Genomic DNA, 21,281 nt, shown 5'->3' on the forward strand with positions numbered 1-21,281 from the left:
AAACCATATTCTGCAATTGTACTGTCATCAATCATTTTAACATTGGAAGTGACCATAGAATGGTACAAGCTAAAGTGAAGATAGATTGACAAAAAGAGTGTATGAAAATGATAAAGACGTCACAAAAAAACATAAAAAAGAGAGTGATAAACTGTTAGAGGAGAGCACTGATTTTGAGATTAATCTATCAAATCACTTTGCTCTATTGCAAGATTTGGAAGAGATTAACATTATGGACCAAAATGAACAAATAGTCAAAAATGTCCTTGAATCTGCTACATCTATAGCACCACCAGAAAAATACTTTTTACAGTGAAAATTCTCTGATGAAACTATTGATTTAATGGAAAAACAATGGACAATGAAGAATACCAGAAGTTTCACTAACTGGAGAATGTTGAACTTTGCAAGACGATAAGAAAAGGTATCCAAGAAAAAATGCATCAGTTGAATGTGAAGCTTGTGAAAAAGGCAATTGAAAAAAACAAAGGGATTAATAGAGAAAAATGCAAGCTTATAAATACAAAAAAGAAGGTTTTTGCATTAAAACATGAACAAAACAGGAAATGTTAGAAATAATTTGAAAATTCTATTCAGAGATAAACAAAGATCAAGATCACTCAAAAGTAACAACACCCATGAAAGAAGAAATGCCAGATACCCTAGTGGAGGAAGTATCAATGCCACAAAATCAGGGGTGAAATGCTCCCGGTTCGGACCAGATCCACCCGATCCAGTAGTGATGGCGGCGGGTGGTTTGGAGAACCAGTAGCAAAAATCCCTGCACCCACCCCCACCATGCCCAGCTGAGCCGCATGATCATCAGAGGCTTTTTTTTTTACTTTTAAAAGCATTTTTTCTACAACCTCTTCCGACGAAAAAATGCTTTAAAAAGTTATTTTTAAAAAGCCTCTGATGATTGCGTGGCTCAGCTGGGATTGTCGAAGGCTTTTCAAAGCATTTTTTTCTGCAACTCTTGGCCAAAGAGGTGGTAAAAAAAATGCTTTGAAAAGTCTCTGATGATCCCAGCTGAGTTGCCTGAGGCTTGCAGAGAGGCTTTTCAAAGCATTAGAAAAAATGCTTTGAAAAGTTTTTTTTTAAAAAAGTTGGCCACGCCCACCCAGTCACATTACCCCCACCACCACCAAGCCACGCCCACAGAACCGGTAGTAACAAATTTTACATTTCACCCCTGCACAAAATCAATGAAAAATGGCAAAGCTTCAGGAAATAACTGTGTTACAAGTTGAAATGCTGAAAGCTGATGGTCACAGTTTACACAAGATACCAGCAAAATTATACTCGAGATGCCTCAGAGAAGAAAAAAATACCCGATTCATGGAAAAATGCTGAAGTGATTCTTATACACAAGAAAGGGACCCAAGATAATTTAAAGAACTATTGCCCGATAAGCCGCCTTTCAGTCATCTATAAGGTTTTTACCAGTGGTGGGTTCCTCCCGGTTTGGCCCGGTTCTGCCAAGCTGGTAGCGGTGACGATATGACGTCACTGAACCGGTTCTCCCACCCACCCCACCCCACCCACCCCTGCGTTATTCTTACCTTTTATTTGGCCCCACCTCCAATCTATTGCTGCCTCCTGAGTCCCAGCTGATGGCTAGAGGGAAAAAAAACTATTTAAACTCTTCAAAGGGCTTCAAAGGGCCGCCCTACAGCTGATCAGTGTTAAAAGAAAACAAATGCGTAGACCGGTGCCTGAAAAAATACATGAGTAGATCAGTGCCTGCAAAAATAAATGGGTAGATCGGTACAGCTCTTCAAGCAGTTAAAAGCCTGGTAGACCAGTAACTCTGCTAAATCCAAAGAATTGTCACATGACCATCAAGCCACCCCCACAAAATAAGCCATGCCCACAGAACCGGTAGTAAAAAATTTTAGAACCCACCCCTGGTTTTTACCAAGATAATAGAAAAAGAATATTAAGAACATTAAATGATTCACAGCCAAAGGAGCAGGCAAGATTCAGAAGTGGCTACAGCCTAATGGATCACATCCAAATTGTTCATTAAGTCATTGAAAGACACAATGAGTACAACATGCCTCTGTGCATGGTTTTCATTGACTATGAAAAGGTGTTTGACTCAGTATTCCAACAAGCAATAATGAATGCATTGCTCATCCAAAGCATAAACTTATTACAATAAATATACTCCAAAAAGGCAGCAATTTGCTTTAATGATCTTAAAGTGGGAATCAACATAGAACGAGGGCACAACAAGGCAATACAATATCACCTGTCGTTTTCTCAGCCTGCTATAGAAATATTTCACAAAATAGACTGGGCAAAAGATGGAATAAAAATCAGTGGCATCTACTTAAATCACTTAAGATTTGCAAATGATGTTTTCTCACAAGACACAGAAGACACATACAAGAACTGCACAAAGTAGGAGAACTATTTGGCTTTAAAATAAACATGAAAAAGAGTCAGGTTATGTTTAATAAATTCACCAAAGAAAGATTTTTTTTTTAAAATCTAGAGATGAACTAGACATAGTAGATACATCCACATATACCTTGGCCAATGGATCTCAATGGAAGGCAATTCAATAAAAGAAATTGAACATGTTAAATGTGCAAAGCATCTTCCCTTCTTGGAGGGTTTCATGCTGTGGCTTTTTGGTAGTGGAATTCCAATTTGTTTTCTCTAGAGGCAGTGGTGGCTCAGGAATTCATGGCTACCATGGCAACCATGGAACTGATGTTCTAGAGTTGTGTGATGACCCAGTGTGTGGCACGAAAGCAACACAGCCAGAGAATAGATCTAACTCCCCTTTATTGATCCAACTTTGCTCCCAAATGTCCTCACATTTACTACACGTCCTGGAGCAAAGCTCTCACATGTGCCTTCAGCAGCCTCTGGCTGCGAGTAGTCCAGTAAGCAAGGTTAGCCAAACAGTAACCAGGGCCAGCAGTCCAGTAAGCCAGGTTAGCCAAACAGTAGTCTTCAGGCGGCAGCAAGTGCACACAAGGCTCCACAGATTCAATGCTTGTTCCCAACAAATGTCCCTCCCACTAGCACCTTTTTACATCTCAGTCCCTAGGTGTGCCTTGTGAAGGGGGGCGGGGCACTCTCCTCCCTTGTAGCCAGCTCAGTCTGCATTGTTCTCGCCTTCTCTCTTCTCTGCATGCTCTAGGAGCAGGAGTGGATGGTCCTTGCTGTTCGTCTGAGCTCTGTCTCTCCTTCTCCTCCCTGTTTGCAAGCCTTTCTAATCCTGAAAAGCCTTGCCCAGACTGACTCTGCCCTTTCCCAGTTTCCTCCAAGGCCAACAGAGCTGCCCTCTCACTCTCTGTCGGCTCTTGCTTAACTTCCCCCGCAGATTCAGACTCCAATGGGAGCATGACAAGTTGGGTGATGTTATCATTACCGTATTTTTTGGACTATAAAATGCTCTGGACTATAAGATGCACCTAGCTTTTGGGAAGGAAAACAAGAAAAAAAATCTGCCTCTGCCCCCCAGCAATTTGCCTCTTGCATCAAACAGCAAACAGCTTGGTTAGATTCAGCACAGCCTGATTTAGCACAAGCAGCTGATTGGCAATTGGATCCGCCTCCCAGAATACCATTTATCAGCTGTTCCAGGCTGTGGGGATCATCGCCACCGTTGCCGCCCATCACCACCGCCACCTATCGCTGCCTCCACGTGCCCCATTTTCAGCCTCTGCACGTCCTGTTTTCAGCCCTTTCCAGATGGCAGGCATCACTGCCACTGCTGCCTATCCCAGCCGCCTGGAACAGGCTGAAAACAGGACGTGTGGAGGCCGAAAATGGGATGCAAGGAGGCCGAAAATGGGACGTGTGGAGGTTGAAAATGGGGCATGTGGAGGCGGTGATAGAAGCAGTGGCGATGGATGGCGATGGTGATCCCCGCAGCCTGGAACAGCTGATAGGCGGTATTCCGGGAGGCAGATCCAACCGCCCATCAGCTGCTTGTGCTAAATCAGGCTGTGCTGAAGTTGACTAGGCTGTTTGCTGTTTGCTGCAAGGAGGCAAATTGCTGGGAGGCAGAGGTTGGGGGCTGGTGGGTGGGTGGGGCTTCAGCAACATTCACTCTATAAGACGCACAGACATTTCCACCCACTTTTGGGGTGGGGGGGGAAATGCATCTTATACACCGAAAAATACAGTACTTAATATCAAGTATTGTCATGATCAGATTAGTGGTGGGTTTCTACCAGTTTGCCCCAGTTCGGGCGAACCAGTAGTGGTGGCGGCGGGAGGCTCTGCCCACCCACCCGGATGTCATCACAGGCGCTCTGCGCATGCGCAGAAGGTTCTGTATGTGCAGAAGTACTGCACATGAGTGAAGCAAGCACACATGCACGCACACTCCTGGTTCTGAACTGGTAGCAAAGGTAAATGGAACCCACTACTGGATCAGATCACCTTCTGGTAGTTGGGAGTTTTCTGTAACTGCTCCTTGCCACACAGGGAAGAATGGTGGCTAGGACTGGTGCTCAGAGTTCTATTCACTGCAGCCCCCCCCCCATCACATGATTGTGATCAGGGTGCTTGGCAACCCATTTGTTCTTACAACAAGTTGCCAAGCACCTCATGGTCATGTGATTGCCATTTGGAACCTTCCCTATTGGTTATAATGGTATGTGGGAATTATCTCAGGAGATGGGAAAGAGATGCTGCCTTGGGAATGATCAGATAATGAGAAATACACCTTTCTTGACCCTCCCTTGTGCAGCCCTATCCATTCCCTGACTCTGTTTCCCATCCATACTAGCCATATACTTGCTTGTAGACCTGGGGTTGTGGGAAGCCAGCAGGAAGTTGCTTCCCTAACAATTATAGGATTCAGAGAATGAAGGTAACCAGAACTACAGGAATTGCCATCAATGTGGTTACACTTTATAACCACATCACTTAGTGACAGAAATTCAAGTCCCAATTGCCTATAAGTTGCGGTCTAGCTGAATATAACTAGGCAATGGCCCCAGTAGAGGGTTCCACTTACCTTCACTACCAGTTCGGAACTCTGCATGCGCAGAGCGTCCGTGATGACGGCCAGGCGGGTGGGCAGAGCCTCCCACCACCACCACTACTGGTTCGCCTGAACTGGGGTGAACAGGTAGAAACCCACCAGTGGATGGCCCCCTAATGAATGCTACATGCTGTAAATTAGGTATTGCTTTATGTTTTTATGGCTTTTACTCTCAGTTTTTGAATGTAGGGATCTTTGCAGAGTTTATAGTCTACAAGTGCTTCTGATAAATACATAAGCTGCATACTCAAACTGTCCATCATGTGATATTACAAGAGGGATAGTAATCTCATTTATTTAACAGTGTGCACTGCAGTGTGATTGCTAAAACTGTATATTGCCAATCAAAATGCCTTGTTAATTGATTTTCTTCAAGGAGAGGTGATGATCTTTGTGACAAAATTGTGCATAGCCACAGATATTCTTCTGTTTACTTTGGTATATGCAGTGCCACCAGTATGGTATCTATTTAGCTAGAAACATATTTTGACATCAAATCCCTGTTTTCTACACACATTTCTTGGCTGAGAGTCTAAACTTCAATTTTCACGCAAGAATGCTTGTTTGAAACTGCCCTGATTAAAATACCAGAATTCACTGCATCTATTTTTTAAAAAAGGTAAATCATGACCCAAATACAACACTAGCTTTTAGTATTTTTATGGCAAAAATGAACAAAAGACATTGTAAAAATAACATGCCCAAATTGAATAGTAGGAAACAAAGAAGCACTGAGATCAGGATGTGGGTTGCAAATGAAAAAGGGAAGCTGTTGCAATTTAAAACCTTTTGCCCCAAACAAATGGTTTTTACAAAGCTTATTGGCTCTAGTCAAAATGTATTTTCTTTACTTCCTGTAATTTACTATAGTATCATTAGCATTTTAAATGTCAGGGTCACTTCACAACATGCCTTGATAACTTATATAATTGTGTAATTTATAGAGGTTGTATATAATTTATATATTATAGGAATCAGCCTATAGGAATTTATGAGTTTGACCAAGGTATATCATAAATAAATTATTAATTGATATTGGCAAATCTGGTAAGCTGAATTGGTCAAACTATAGGAAAAAATATATTACATTTCTGTGATGCTAAACAGCCTCTTCAATCTGAAAATCTTCTAGTGATTATTGCACTTCAATTTCATCATCATCATGCTGGTTGTGGAATAGATCATCTAATTTGTTTTTAATCTTGTTTGCTTGCTTGCTTGTTTGTTTGTTTGCTGCTTTTATTATTTTTACAAATAACTCAAGGTGGCGAACATATCCAACGTACCTTCCTCCTCCTATTTTCCCCACAACAACCCTCTGAGGTGGTGTTGGACTGAGAGAGTGAACTAAAGGTCTTCTAATCTGGTACCTTAACCACTAGACCAAACTAAAAAACTCCAAATTAAAGAGTTTATCAGTGTAAACTAGAGAGATGTTGGTTTAAATCCTTATTCAACTGCAGGACTTTCTGTGTAATCTTGGGCTATTTATTGAGATCAAACCTAAGACTAAAATACAATGTGGTGGTTTAATTTTTGCTTAGTGTGTTTAGTAGCCCTGTTAATTTCCTCTGGTAAAATAAGCTGTGATGGCACAATGTGTGAACAAAGCCTTTCTCTTCATTTCTCCTCAATGGATTGTCGAAATAGTAAAGCGTAGGAAAGAAGCACATAGACTACGTGGAAATTTTCAGAAGGAAAAAGAATTAAATGTATTTTTAAAAGTATGTCTATAAAACTCTAATAACCAAATTAAGAGTAAAATTATAGAATAGTTATAATAAAATTACTACAGATTTAGCATTGCATTCCTTCAACCTAATGCTATTTTGTTGATATAAATCAAAGATAAGTGAGATTTCCAGTTCAAAATGTGCTGTTCAAGTCTTGGAAGTCTTACCCAGCTGTTTAGATCAGAAATGATTTATTCTGCTAAGTGTTTGGAAACTATTGAAGTAAAGAATGTATCGCTGACTGTATTCTCCCATTTATTTAAAATTTGTGATCCCCAAAGACTTTATCATACATTCATTGTGGATCAATACAACGGAACATACAATCTAATAGTGTGATGCAGACAATGACAATGACATGGAAACTTTTTGAATTCTTGGTCTTGGCCTTCAAAATAAATTATGATGTTATTATGATATTGTAATTTGGGAGGAGGAAGGAATACAAATAAGCCTTACTCAATGTTAGACAAAGCATTTTGCAGGACCTGATCTATCTCTTAGCAAGAATGATCAACATTTATTAAAGTCAGTCTATAATCTGAAATACTTAGCCTATAATTTTGGTTTTTGTAGATTCTGGTACAAAATGTAACTGGTACAAAATTTGTAGTACATATAACAGATGCAATGTTTAACATAAAATTTTCTAAAGCAGACTCTCTTTCTTATACACATACTGCCTTGAGTTTTATGCTTACTAGACTTGTATATTACCAGTAATTTAGTCTTCAACCTTGCATTCACTATAAATTCATTTGATTTTTCCACATTTCCTAAATATGGAAACTTTAAACTTCTTGACTCAATATCCAGCATTCTGACTTACATGTATTCATTCATTCATTCATTCATTCATTCATTCATTCATTCATTCATTCATTCCCTGTCCTTTGCATATTCTTTTTATTCTTTCCAACACAACAACATTTTAGGAAAAGAGGGTCAGAACTCTATCTATCATCTATCCATTCATCCATCCACAGAATAGCATTTTGGGAGTTAAAAAAACAGGTAAGGGATATATGAAATGATGCGAAAAGCCAGCAAAAGAACTAAAACTGAGGTAGAAGGGGCTTAGATCTGCAGAAAAATGTCATTCAGAAAATATCCTAATGATAGAAACAATTAAGAAGCAGCTTAGAATATTATTGACTGTTTCATTCTAAATTTGCCTCCTTTCTGGTCCTGTGACATAAAATGGAATATATGTAGCCTGTCCTATGTTTTCCAATGTACATGTATACATATAAGCATAGATACAACACGAAAGAAAAACAGACACATACAAAAAGAAATGCAATATATTATTCTACTAGACCCATGATGGAGAACCTATGGCACGCATGCCAGAGGTGGCACGCAGAGCCCTCTCTGTGGGCATGCGCCCCGTTGCCAGCTACTCTTCTGGTTTACAGCACAGGCATACATACCGGACAGCTGGTCTTCGCACGTGCTGGATCACCAGAAACCCAAAGACCAGCTGGCCGGCACACACATGTGCTCCAGCTAGCTGGTCTTTGGGTTTCTGGTGCTCCGGCGAGCATGCATGCATTCCAGTTTGGGCCCTCTGTGCTGAAAAGGTTCGCCATCACTGTAGTTGACAGAAGAAAGGAGAGGCCACTTCCCTCTACCACAACATTATGATAATTCATTGATGCCTTCATGTTGGTGTTGATTCTTAGCAACCACATAGATATTATCCATAAAAATACATACATATGTAGATTTTACCCTCTTCTCTTCTCTCCTCTTCTCTCCTCTTCTCTCCTCTCCTCTCCTCTCCTCTCCTCTTCTCGTATAATGTTATGTTATGTTATATATTATACTATAATTTTATAATGTTATAAAATAATTTTACAAATATATATAATATTGTAATTTGCTATTGATTAATCTGCCTTCTATAAAAATATTTCTCTGAGAAAAAATTACCTACTGTAACAGCATGCTTCCTATTATGCTAGCAAAGCAGGTTATTATGAAATAGATGGTAGAAATATCTAAGTATCAGGCAATATGTGGATTGATTGTTTAAAGAAAAGTGATAAAGCAGGTGCAGTAAATAATTCCAGAAATACTGCTTCCTTCCAGTTCTTCAGGTCATTTGGGGTAATTCTTTATGAAATACATAATTCCAAAGAGAGGCTTCCTGAAAACATTTGCTACACAAAATCTTATCTTCAACAGTCACAGTTATAGATTGGTGGCCTGACAAGCATTATCTATAGGCAGAGACATTCTCTGATTCATGTGGTGTGCAGAACAAGGCATTCTGTTTGCGACATGATACTGCTAGGCCTTATATAGTGTAAAACTGAAAGATATCCTTATATGAAACTACTTGTCAGCTTCTGCTTTCTAATTACTGAAAAGAAACTTAACCTCATAGTTTAACACACATTCATATATTGACAGATTTAACTGAAGCTTATTTGAATATTGAAAAAGAACTATCAATACTATAATAATGCATGTCAGGATCCACCTCGAATCTCCCTATCTTCCTGAAGAAAACTAAAATATCATCAGTGGATACACAAGATTTTAGAAAATATCATATAATTCTAGTGCCAGTGTATCTGATATCTGTTCTTTCCCTGAATCAGTTTTACTGTTGAACATATTAAAAATGCTTTCTGGGGATGTGGAAGATCTGCTATGAAGCAATATAGAATACGGGAGCCCAATCCCCGGTCCATGGCCCTGTATCGGTCCGCAGCCCATTGGGAACCAAGCCACACAAGTGGTGGATGAGCACAACACAAAGCTCCATTTGCACAAGCAGTGTGTGTGTGTGTGAAACCATCCCCTCCCTCTACTGTTGCCACCAGTTTCCAAACTGGACCACTGATGTAGAATGTTTCAGACAAATCTAACATATCATACCACTTGTAAAGAACAATAAAACAATCTGGTAAATTCCAGATGCTTAATCAAGCATAACAGATTATGAAAATTGTCATGTTCTCAAACAGCTACTACTCTATTGTCTTATTTAATTGCAGTAGGTTCCCTAGCGATCTGTAGCTCCTTCTCAGGAATCTGAGAAACTTTGACTGAAGAGTTTCTCAGAAGGACTATTGTGCGCGTTTAGTGTATAGCTCATTAAATTCAAGATACTGTATTATGTTTTTCCTGTGGACTTGACATACCTCTATTATTTGGTTATTTTAGCTGCAATAAATATCCTGTGCTGTGGATTATATCAAAGACATGGTCATGTGATACATAGAGGAGATCTTTTGTCTCAAGTTGTTTCTGTTAATTTTCTATTTTGAAATGTTATGACAAACCTCCTGGGATATTTTGGCATTTTATTTGAATAAATAAGAACTTCCTTGGATAATATTTTTCCTTTTCATGGGATACCAACATTCAAACTCCCAAAATTAAAAAAAACCCTGATATTTCTTCTTAATAGTCAAATTACATGTTAACCTTTCAAATCAAGATCCGGCATTGCATACAGAAATATATTAATACTTCCATAATAGCATGAATCACACAAATTATTTAGATTATGTTTATGTGTGACATTATTTCCACATATAATGCTAAAATAGTAACAGAGTTTCTAAAAGGATCATCTAGAAATTTGGAATTCCAAGTTATTAGCACACTGATGGACCTTAGCTCTTCTGTCTTTCTTTCCACCTGTAGCTTCTTGACAGGTGCCTCGACTTGATTAGGGTCCAGAAATTAAAACTGAATGCAGATAAGAAAGAGGTGGTGTAAAATGGGTGGTTGTCAGCCTAAGAAATTAGAAGGCGGCCTCTGTATGGCTGTGTGTATAACAAGTGGATAAGGTTAGGGTTCTACCGGTTTCCTATGTATCACTAGAGGCATGGGTATACTCTGTGACAAGGAAAGTCTTGAGCTGCTTCACTGAAGTTGTGCAGTATTCAGATATGAAGTAGTAAAGTGCTTCAGAATTGTCTTGGACCTGCCAGCAGCTCCATAAAGAAGTCTTACTTTTTCTTAGATATTCACAGTATCCATACAGATTCAGGAAAAGAATTGTCTGTATTCAGTTGGCATTTATGGTTTCTCATACCAAGAGAATTCATTAAAGGAATTCTTGGGAAATGTGTTCAAAATTGTACCTTAACCAGGTTAACCAGCAGTGTGCCAAAAAAGCCAACACAGTTCTAGGATGCATAAACAGAGGAATAGAATCAATATTACATGAAGTGTTAATACCACTTTATAATGCCTTGGTAAGGCCACACTTGGAATACTGCATCCAGTTTTGGTCACCACAATGTAAAAAGACTCTAGAAAGATTGCAGAGAAGAGCAACAAAGATGATTAGGGGACTAGAGTTTAAAACGGTTGCTGGAACTGGGTATGTCTAGTCTTATGAAAAGAAGGACTAGAGGTGACATGATAGAATTGTTCCAATCTCTCAGGGACTGCCACAAAGAAGAGGGAGTCAAGCTATTCTCCAAAGCACCTGAGGGTAGCAATGGATGGAAACTAATCAAGGAGAGAAGCAACTTAGAACTAAGGAGAAATTTCCTGACAGAACAATTAATCAGTGGAACAACTTGCCTGCAGAAGTTGTAAATGCTCCAACGCTGGAAGTTTTTAAGAAGAAATTGGATAACTATTTGTCTGAAATACTGTAGGGTATCCTGTCTAAGCAGGGGGTTAGACTAGAAGACCTCCAAGGTCCCTTCCAATTCTATTCTATTCTATTCTATTCTATTCTATTCTATTCTATTCTATTCTATTCTAACAATTAGTAGAAGAATCCTGCTCTGCCATCTTTACTGGCTTGGCAGACGTTATGACAGCCATCCACCACCAACACCATGGTCAGATGACCTCATTTTGGGGACTCAGCAATCAGCCTGTTTTTACATTGTTTTGCAGCATCCCGCAGTCACATGACCACAGTTTGCAATGTTTTTGCCAAAAATCAGCATTTACTTCCAGTTTTCAGCAAAAACATCCCATAGTGAACAATTCACTTAATAATTAAGTACAGATAGCCCTGACGTTATAACCACAGTTGAGCCCAAAAATTATATTGCTAAGTGAAACATTTGTTAAGTGAGTTTGCCCAGGGGTAAAATGTTCCCAGTTCGCCTGATCTGGTAGCCTGATCTGGTAGCGACGGCGGTGGGTGATTCAGAGAACCGGTAGCAAAACTCCCTGCCCCCCCCATTGCCCAGCTGAGTCGTGCAATCATCAGAGGCTTTTTTTAAAAAATTTTAAAAAGCATTTTTTCCACCGAAGAGGTTGTAGAAAAAATGCTTTTAAAAGCCTCTGACAATCCCAGCTGAGTTGCCTGATTGGCAGAAGCTTTTAAAAGCATCAGCCGAAGAGGTTGTAGAAAAAATGCTTTTAAAAGAAAAAAAAGTCTCTGATGATTAACTCTGTTAAGTTAGTAATATGGTTGCTAAGTGAATCTGGCTTCCTCATTGATTTGGCTTGTCAGAAGGTTTCAAAAGCTGATCACATGATCCCAGGACACTGGAACCATCATAAATATGAAGCAGTTGCCAGGCATCTGAATTTTGATCATGAAAAACTGTCATAAGTCACTTTTTTCAGTGCCGTTGTAACTTTGAACAGTTATTAAATGAACTGTTGTAAGTCAAGGACTACCTGTATTTGCTTTACACCTGCTGAAAAAAAATATTGTAAAATTGGGTCAGTTATGTGATGACCAATTTTATGGCTGTCATGACCTATGAGTGTAATTAGCCAGCTTTGTTACTGTTGAAGTTGAGGACTACCTATATTTTTTTGGTTGGCCTGCTGAGCTCACAGAATTGTACTCTAAGCATGTTCTTGGCTCCTGCTGGTATTGAGATTCAAGATCCCTTTATAAATTCAGCAAGTCTTCCTATTCAGAACTATTTTAAAAGTTCAAAATGTGCAGAATGCACTTGCTCGCTTGAATTTGTTAAGGTTTCAGTGGAGGATCTTTTTTTCTCCCTAGAGTTGTCAATGCAGAAATCTAAGATGTGTGGCACTCTATTCATCCTCTTATTCATTGCTGATGTAGTGCATAGAAATTTTGCTGAAAAGCATAATTGAACTTACTGGTTTGATCTTTCTACTATAGTTCCATTCCTTTAGCATTTCAAGTGTAAAAAGTGTGAATAACTCATGATTGCTATTTTGCTCTGCATGCTGCAGAAGATGTAAATGTAAATAGCTTTTAGGATGTAGGTAAAAATTCTGGTGTGGAAGACAAAAGATTTGAAAAGGAATATGGAATGTTGGTTACTTTTTCATATGTAGCATGTTGTCCATTTATTTAGCTTGTGGCCAGGGGCAACCTCAGCAGAGCTGAAAAATGTCCGTACTATGCAACATTCATAAAAAAGGAATGGGACTTCAACCTCATGCTGGGAGCTGCCACCTTGATGTTTTTGGCCTCCACTTGTGGATACCACTGATTGTGACTTAAAAGTGCATGTGTTGGAGCATCTATTATGAGTTTCATTCTAATTTATGTCATCTTTTGTGTATAGATTGACTTTGAAGATGTGATTGCCGAACCTGCAGGAACCCACAGTTTCGATGGGATCTGGAAGGCCAGTTTCACCACCTTCACTGTGACGAAATACTGGTTTTATCGCTTATTGTCTGCAATCTTTGGCATTCCCATGGCTCTTATCTGGGGCATTTTTTTTGCCATTTTGTCATTCTTCCACATCTGGGCCGTGGTGCCTTGTATCAGAAGCTACCTAATTGAGATCCAGTGCATTGGCCGAGTTTATTCTATCTTTATCCATACTTTCTGTGATCCATTCTATGAGGCTGTTGGCAAAATGCTGAGCTCTATCAGAGCAACAGTACGAAAGGAAGCATAAATGACACTTCAAGGAGTTGAAGAATGAGGTTTTTTTCCCCTTCCTTCATAGTTTGGTGCCAGTCTCAAGGCTGCCATAAATTAATAAAGTGACTGGCACTTTATGCAGCATCACTCAAAAAACAACAACAACAACAACAACCAACTTGAATGCAGCAAATAATTCCTTTTTAACTTTCTTTGCTATTTAATCCCTCCTGGGTTTATGCTATTTATTCTTTTCAGGAGGAAAGTCAATTTGCATTAAACAAACACAAACAAATTAAATAGCTGCTCGTCCATTTCACCTGCTTGCTGTTTTGCTGACCTTTGATGAATTGACTTCTGTTCTGCATACCCCTTCCATTCATTTGTTGCAAATTAAACTCACATTGATTATAATGCAGAATTGCAAATACGCTTTCCAGCACTATCATATTGCTCTGCATTTTACTGTGAGTAAAAGAAGTATAAAAGCTACTGCAGCATAATGCACATGGCAACAAGCTGGCAGATGTCAACAGAATGTTCCTTTTATAGATGTATTGTCAGATGACTGTAGCGCTTTACTGTAGTGACCATATCTACACACAGATTTAAAGAAATGACTACTGTAACATATGTGCTGAGAAAAGGAGATCAAGTGTCTTTAAAAAGACAAAGCTTTCAATTCAAATAACTGGGCATGTTGACAAAAAGCTAATAGTATTGCTTCTGTCTTATTTTGTAATCCCCATGACAGAGTATTTGGATTATAAATATATAATATATGTCACTAAGAGAAAATGTAAGGGGTGACCTTAGTGTTTTTCTTTAACCAAATAATTTATGAAACCCTGATGACACTTGCATGCAAAGCTTCATGCAAAGAATGGACCCTTTTCACTGAAATCTTCTTAACTAGAAATGGCAGGATCTGAACAAACAGCTTTTTAGAAATACAACACAATTTTATCTCTGAACAAATACTTCTAAAAATTTCAATATATAAAGCAAAAGTCAAGGTAGGAATATAGTTGGATTTATTTTCTGAAAATGCTTCCATCAAGAAAATCCTTATGGCGTGCACATATTGAAAGTTAATTTATCCCTAGATTAAAATAACACTATTGTATTTAATTTTTTTAGCTTCATTCCTAAGAACAGATGTTCTAATTAATTTAAATAAAACTTACTACAAAGGGACTAATTGTTCTCTTAAAAGTAGACAGCAAGGTATGTACAAATTGTGTTGAATCATGCCAACTATAAACTGGGTTTTAAGAGTGATTTGGCTGTTTTCTATGAGAACAGCTTTAAGAATCTTTAAAACAAAGTTATTAAATCCAAGCAGGTTCCCCAGTCTGCTAGTCCTGTTTACACATTGCTAACTTTTTCCCAGTCATCCATACAAGTGGTTTGGGCAGCACTATGTTATGGTTCACCTTCCCCACCCAGCCACCCCATTCTAAACTGAGCTATACATAATTCAAGGAGTCTTCCAGGTGCATAAAACTGTATGAAAGATACAGAAATAAAGCAATTATAGTGTTATTTAATATTGTGTTACAGAATCTTTACTGTCCCCACAGTGACAATGAAGTGAGAGAATAGCTTCATTGGTTTTGCATGAATATGCTGCTTTCCTTATAGCTATTAAACCAGATCAGCTTTCTTAGATATAAACTGAAGAATTTCAAAGTGTGTTCTGCTTTGTTAGAAACTAGTTACAAAGATGGCTTACTTGGATCTTGAGTATCTAGAATAGGTTCTGGGTACAGCCCTAGCATAATTAACTAGCCCTGGCTAGTTTTTTTAATTATCTGATTGCTTCAACCTGTCTATTTTTTTTTAGTGTAAGCCTAAGCCTATTCACTAAGAGATTGGTCTCCATCAACTGAGGCAGGCAAGTGCTGATCCCAAACATGTTGCTTATCTGAACTGGAGCTCAAATGGCACTTCTCTTCTCCTACACCAACCTAAAGTTGCCCCTGTAAAATAAAAATAAAAATCCACTCATATCCACTCAATACTTCATCCTTCTATATGACAGGACCAGTCCTGAAGGGGACATCTTCATGGTAATTGAAACTTAACATTATACCAAAATTGCTTGGATGGTCTGTAAATGTCTTGCTTTTTGCAAATACAGGTTTTACTAAGAGTAATCTTGGTGTCCTTCATTAAATTACATTTCTACTACATTAGATAATTAGTTGATTAGACTTATCTTTCATGTCCACATGCATTGATACAGGATCATAGCAGCTTATTATTTTGAATAAAGGATGAGCATTTTATTGACAATAGGCAATGTTTGCAGTAGATACAGGTGTAGTATCATTTTTTCTTTTATTACCCTCCTATACTAATAGTTTGTGTATATGAATGCATGTGTGTGTACACGTGTGCGCACACACGCACACACACACAAATGCAAGTAGATAAATAGGTATCACTTCGTGATGTCATGCAGGCCACATGACCATGGAAATGTCTTCAGACAGCGCTGGCTCAATAGCCTTGAATCGGAGATGAACAACACCCCCTATAGACAACGATTAGCAGAGTAAAATCCATAGGGACTCCTTCACTTATGCTAATAGTATAGTAAAATACTAAATTGAGAGGCTGAAAAAAATCCAGAAGAGAACAATTATATACCACATTATTGTCAAGAAAAATGTGGGCATATGAAGCTGAACTTCAGAATGTCTTTATTTGTACAATATAAGATATACATTCAACTATATTTTGACTAATATTTTATTGCTTGAAAAGTGCAATGTGCCAATTATTGCATTTATTTATTGGCTTCATAGGGGACAAAAGTCTGCCCCATCTTTTGGATTACCTTTTCATAAATCACATTAATTTACTACAAGGAGCTATTGACAACAGTAATTTAGTGAAGGAAACAAATAGTGAGCACAGCAGACTGACCTCCATTCTCCCTTATGATTTCATTTAAGTTTGTTCTCCCAATGCTTTAGTCAGTTCTTTCTAGTGTGTGATCTACACTTAACAAAGTTTATCTCCCAACTAAACTTTGTCGTGAGTGGAATAATCTTTCTCAAACTAGTACGCTCCACATGTTTTGAACTCTACTTCCCATGAATTCCATCCCCTAGAATGCTGGTTAGGAATTATGGAAACTGAAGTCCAGGAGTTGAGGACATCAAGCTATGGAATGCTGGTATGGAATATGGAAGTAGTATTTATTCTTATATTTTGCTCAAAAATGGTTAATATAAAATGCATTCATTTTATGACAGAGAAAAAGGATGTGGTTGTATATGTAATCCAGACCATTGAAATGAGCTTGAAATCACTTGAAGTAATGAGAATGTAGTTATATACAATTTGCTCAATAAATGTAAAATTGGAAAAATCTTGTTGGCCAAGAAATTAGTGCAGGAGCCCTGGTAGTGCAGTGGTTAAAATATGAGTATTGGAAGCAAACTCTCTGCACAGCCTAGAGTTTGATCCTGATGGGGCTCAAGATTGACTCAGCCTTCCATCTGACTTCGAAGTCATAAAATGAGGACCCAGATTGTTGGGGCTAATATGCTGACATTTTAAACTGCCCAGAGAGTGCTGTAAAGCACTATGGTGTGGTATATAAGTCTGAGTGCTATTGCTACAAGTGCTGTAGAATATTACCCACAAATATCAGTTTTACTAGGGAGCAAATCTCTATAAAATTTCATTCAGCTTTCAGTACTGTAACTCTAAACACTAGAAGTAGACATTTTATAAAAGTGCTTTTTTTGTGTTCTGAACACCAGTTTTTGAAATATAAATAACTTTATATGTTTTCCTTTTGCATTTAGAACATACACTGGTCTGGCATAATTTTTATAATGTATATAAATAAGATATATTATTTAGATATATATCTATATAAATTGTAATACAGCAACAACACACTTTTTATGAGAATGTAAACATATTTTAGTTTTATATAATTAAAAAAAAACTTTGAAATATATTGCCTAGAACAGTATATTCAGAAAATGCATCCCAAAGCAAATAACATTATTGATCCAAGATATTCACATATGCTTATAAGATGTAACTGCCATTTTTTTTATTCTGCATGTTCAATAGCCATGGTTACAATCTGCACAATAAAAGCTGTTTTAATACAAACACTTGTCTAAATCATTCTTCTCTTTAAAAATAAGTTCTAGCTACTAGTACAAGATTTTGGATAGTTTCGAGAAACTATAGTCTCTTCATTGCATCTTCCATATGGTAGTTTGTCAAAGTCTGAATAATGATGCAGATTGATTTGGTTTACTCTTTGATGTAGAATGGCCAGGTTCACATATTACACTAAGCCATGGTCTGTTTAACTATGGTTTACTCCATAAACCATACTTATGGCTTATGTGGTATGTTGGGTCCGATTGACCCAACATACCACAATTGCCAGTGGTGGGATCCTCCTGGTCTAACAACCGGTTTGGTGATTGTGCGCTTCATGTGCACAGTTTGAAGAAATCTTCACTTCTGAGTTTCTTCGGAGGAGGCGCGAAGTTGAGGCGCGGCAATCTGCTCTGCGTGGATCAGTTGAGAAGATCAAGATAAGAAAATAACACAGGCAGGCGGGTGGGCACATCTGATCATCGGGATGAACCGGTTTGCTCCCAGCTGATCATTGGAGCTACCGGTTCGCCTGAACCAGTCCGAACTAGTAGAATCCCACCTCTGACAATTGCTGATTTCATACAAAACTAAGCTAAAACCAACCAGTCCACATCATGACTTAAGACAGTGGCTCAATTTCCCAATTTTGGGGAGCTGGTCAGTACATTTGAAATTTAGAGAATGTGGAATGTTCCATCTTGGAGAATGATTGTGATATTAAAAAAACTCTGCTTGACTTCTGTAATATTCTTGTTCCACAGAGCACTTGAAGGAAATGAACTATCTGGACCCATTCAGTTGGGCTTTAGACTGAAGTACAATACATAGACAGTATTGGCTGCACTTGTTAAGCTGTGACAATAAAAGTAGTGCATACATTTTTGTATTCCTTGATCTTTCAGCAGCTTTCAATACCACCAACCATGATATCTTTCTGGAATGGTTGATTATCTTACAGTGATTCTCATTCCTCTATGGCCAATTGCAGTAGGCATTGACAGGAAAGATGATGTCAAGTCTGCAGTCCATCTATGTCATGGGTGTCAAACTCGCTGTGTCATGTTGCCATCATGTGATGTATCATGATGTTTCTTCCCTTCACAGAGCTGGGGTGGGTGTGGCCTGTATGTGATGCATCTGGCCCACAGGCTGCCAGTTTGACACTCCTGATCTATGGGATGTCTTAGGGCTCAATATTCTCCTCCCTCTTGTTTACCATCTGCATGAAATTGTAGAGTGAGGTCATCTGTCCATTTGGAATCCTCTATCATCAATATAAAGAGAATACCCCAAAATACATTTTAACCCTAGGCTGTCCAGGTGATATTGTGAACATCCTGATTTAGTATCTGAAAGTTATATGGGTCTGGATGGGAGGAAACAAACATGGGCTCTATGTTGACAACACCAAATGACATTTGGCCAGTCCATCTTTGCTTTTGGATAGAGTTGTGCTACCCCATTTAAAAATGGTGGGCAATCTGGGGGGTGTCCAGGACTCACAGATCCTGTTTGAAGAGCAAGTGGCAGCTGTGGCCAGATGAGCCTTTGCACAGGTCCCTCTAGTGCACTAATTATCCCCTTTCCTACAGTAGGAGGCCCTTCTGAAAGTCACTCATGACTATGACTTAGTCAACTTACAAATGGACTACTGTAATATACTCTATATGGGTTATATGTAGTACAGTGCAGTGAGCCATGTGCAGATCTGTACATTGGGGAAACAAAACAACCAATTCATAAATGCATGGCACAACACAGGAGAAAAAAACCCATCAAGACAAGATTCAGCAGTCCATCTGCATTTAAAAGAAAAAGGCCACTCTTTTGAAGACAGCATGAAAACCATAGAACATAAGTTTATTTTTTTCTGTTTAACGCAAGAAGCCCATAAAGGGTTTCCAGACAGCAATAAACATAGATGATATTGTCTTTTCTTTAATCAGCAAGTTCTTTCATCTTCACCAAATATTCCTCCATTTGGATATTGCCAAATTTTTCCAACTTTGTGCCTATAATAACCCAACTGCTGTTTCTGTATATAAAAACAAAGTTCCATGACTTTTTTCCAAGTGTTTATCCATCAGTCCCTTGTATATCAATGTTTAAAATGCTCTGAAACAGTACTATATACTGTATGCACCTGAACCCAAAATAATCTAGCTTTTTTGCATGTCCAACAAGCATAGTAAAAATGACGTTGCTTTTTATTCACATTTCCATCATAGATTTGAATCACTTTTATACAGGGCATTCTAGATAATTTTTCTGGTGGTCATATATCAATGTCAAGGCGGCTTGACAGTCCATAGTCCATTCGAGTGGTTTCGAGGGTCTGGGTTTTACTTCACCTTTTGTTTTTAGAAGGTCTGTAATTGGCAGTGCAATTTTTGCAAACGAGGGGATAAATTGTCTATAAAAATTAGCAAAACCCAGGAAACTCTGTAATTGTTTGCGGGTGCGTGGTGCGGCCCATTCCAATACTGCCCGAACCTTTTCAGGGTCCATCTCTATCCCCTCATGCGATATGCGATATCCAAGATAGTCGATCTTGTCTTGGTGGAATTCACATTCAGAAAGTTTGGCATATAGTTCAGCAGCCCTGAGTTTTTTCAGGACAGTTCGCACCAATTTGACATGGTCAGCCATGTTCTCAGAGTAGATAAGAATGTCATCCAAGTAGACTAGCACCCCCTTATACAGATGCTTATGCAATACTTCGTTGATCAACTGCATGAATACAGCAGGAGCTCCCTGTAACCCAAAAGGGAGTACTCTGAACTGGAAACATCCCAGTGGGCAATTAAATGCTGTTTTCCATTCATCCCCCTCTTTAATTCTCACTTGGTAGTACGCTTCTCTTAAATCAAGTTTGGTGAAGACCTTTCCCTTCCCTAAATGGGCTAACATGTCCTTCATGAGTGGGAGGGGGTAAACATTTTCCACGCAAATAGCGTTTATATTTCTATAGTCGACCACCAAACGGAAGGAGCCATCTTTCTTTTTGCGGAACATCACTGGCGCCGCCACCTTGGGTATGGCTCGTTCGATGAATCCCCGTTCTAGGTTTTTGTCAATAAAGTTTCGCAATTCCCCTAATTCTCGAGGGGTCATGGGGTAGATTTTTGGTTTGGGAAGCTTCGCCCCGGGAAGTATTTCAATGGTGCAGCCGGTAGCCCAGTGGGGAGGCAGCGCATCTGAGGCCCTTTCGCTAAAAACTTCGCTGAGGTCCCAATATTCTTTTGGAATCTTCTCCTGCCCTTCAATATAATCTATTGCTACTTCCGCCCTTTCTGGTTGTATATCATCCTTCAAGGGTAAATTTTCCTTCTCTGGGTTCGGTTTTGCCGTGCGGATGCGCAAGACCCCCGTCTTCCAATTTACCCGTGGGTTCCATTTTCGAAGCCAGAGCAGTCCAAGTATAAGGGGTCTTTCCATGCCAGGGGCCACAATATATCTGAGATTTTCTACATGGTCACCCAACTGCAATTCCAGGGGTTCGGTCATAAAACTAGCTGGGCCCCCTCCTGCAATAGATCCGTCTAACTGACAGAACGCAATGGGTCTTTTTAGCGTTTTTAGTCTTAGTCCC

The 21,281-nt window shown here is 38.9% G+C and overlaps 1 protein-coding gene across 4 annotated transcripts in view; it reads left to right on the forward strand.

The window, feature by feature from the left end:
* The window catches only part of CAV1 (caveolin 1), a 38,015-nt gene extending 22,467 nt beyond the window's left edge, over window positions 1-15,548 (forward strand). For all 4 annotated transcript variants that reach the window (XM_034431023.3, XM_087874183.1, XM_034431024.3 and 1 more), the window contains exon 3: window positions 13,239-15,548. In XM_034431023.3, coding sequence (XP_034286914.1) covers window positions 13,239-13,580 — 342 coding nt within the window. In that variant the 3' untranslated portion in view covers window positions 13,581-15,548. The remainder of the gene's footprint in view (window positions 1-13,238) is intronic.
* The last annotated feature ends 5,733 nt before the right edge of the window (window positions 15,549-21,281 follow it).

Source organism: Pantherophis guttatus, chromosome 7, assembly GCF_059756535.1.
Source record: "Pantherophis guttatus breed Tessera chromosome 7, ASM5975653v1, whole genome shotgun sequence".
NCBI classification, from domain to species: Eukaryota; Metazoa; Chordata; class Lepidosauria; order Squamata; family Colubridae; genus Pantherophis; species Pantherophis guttatus.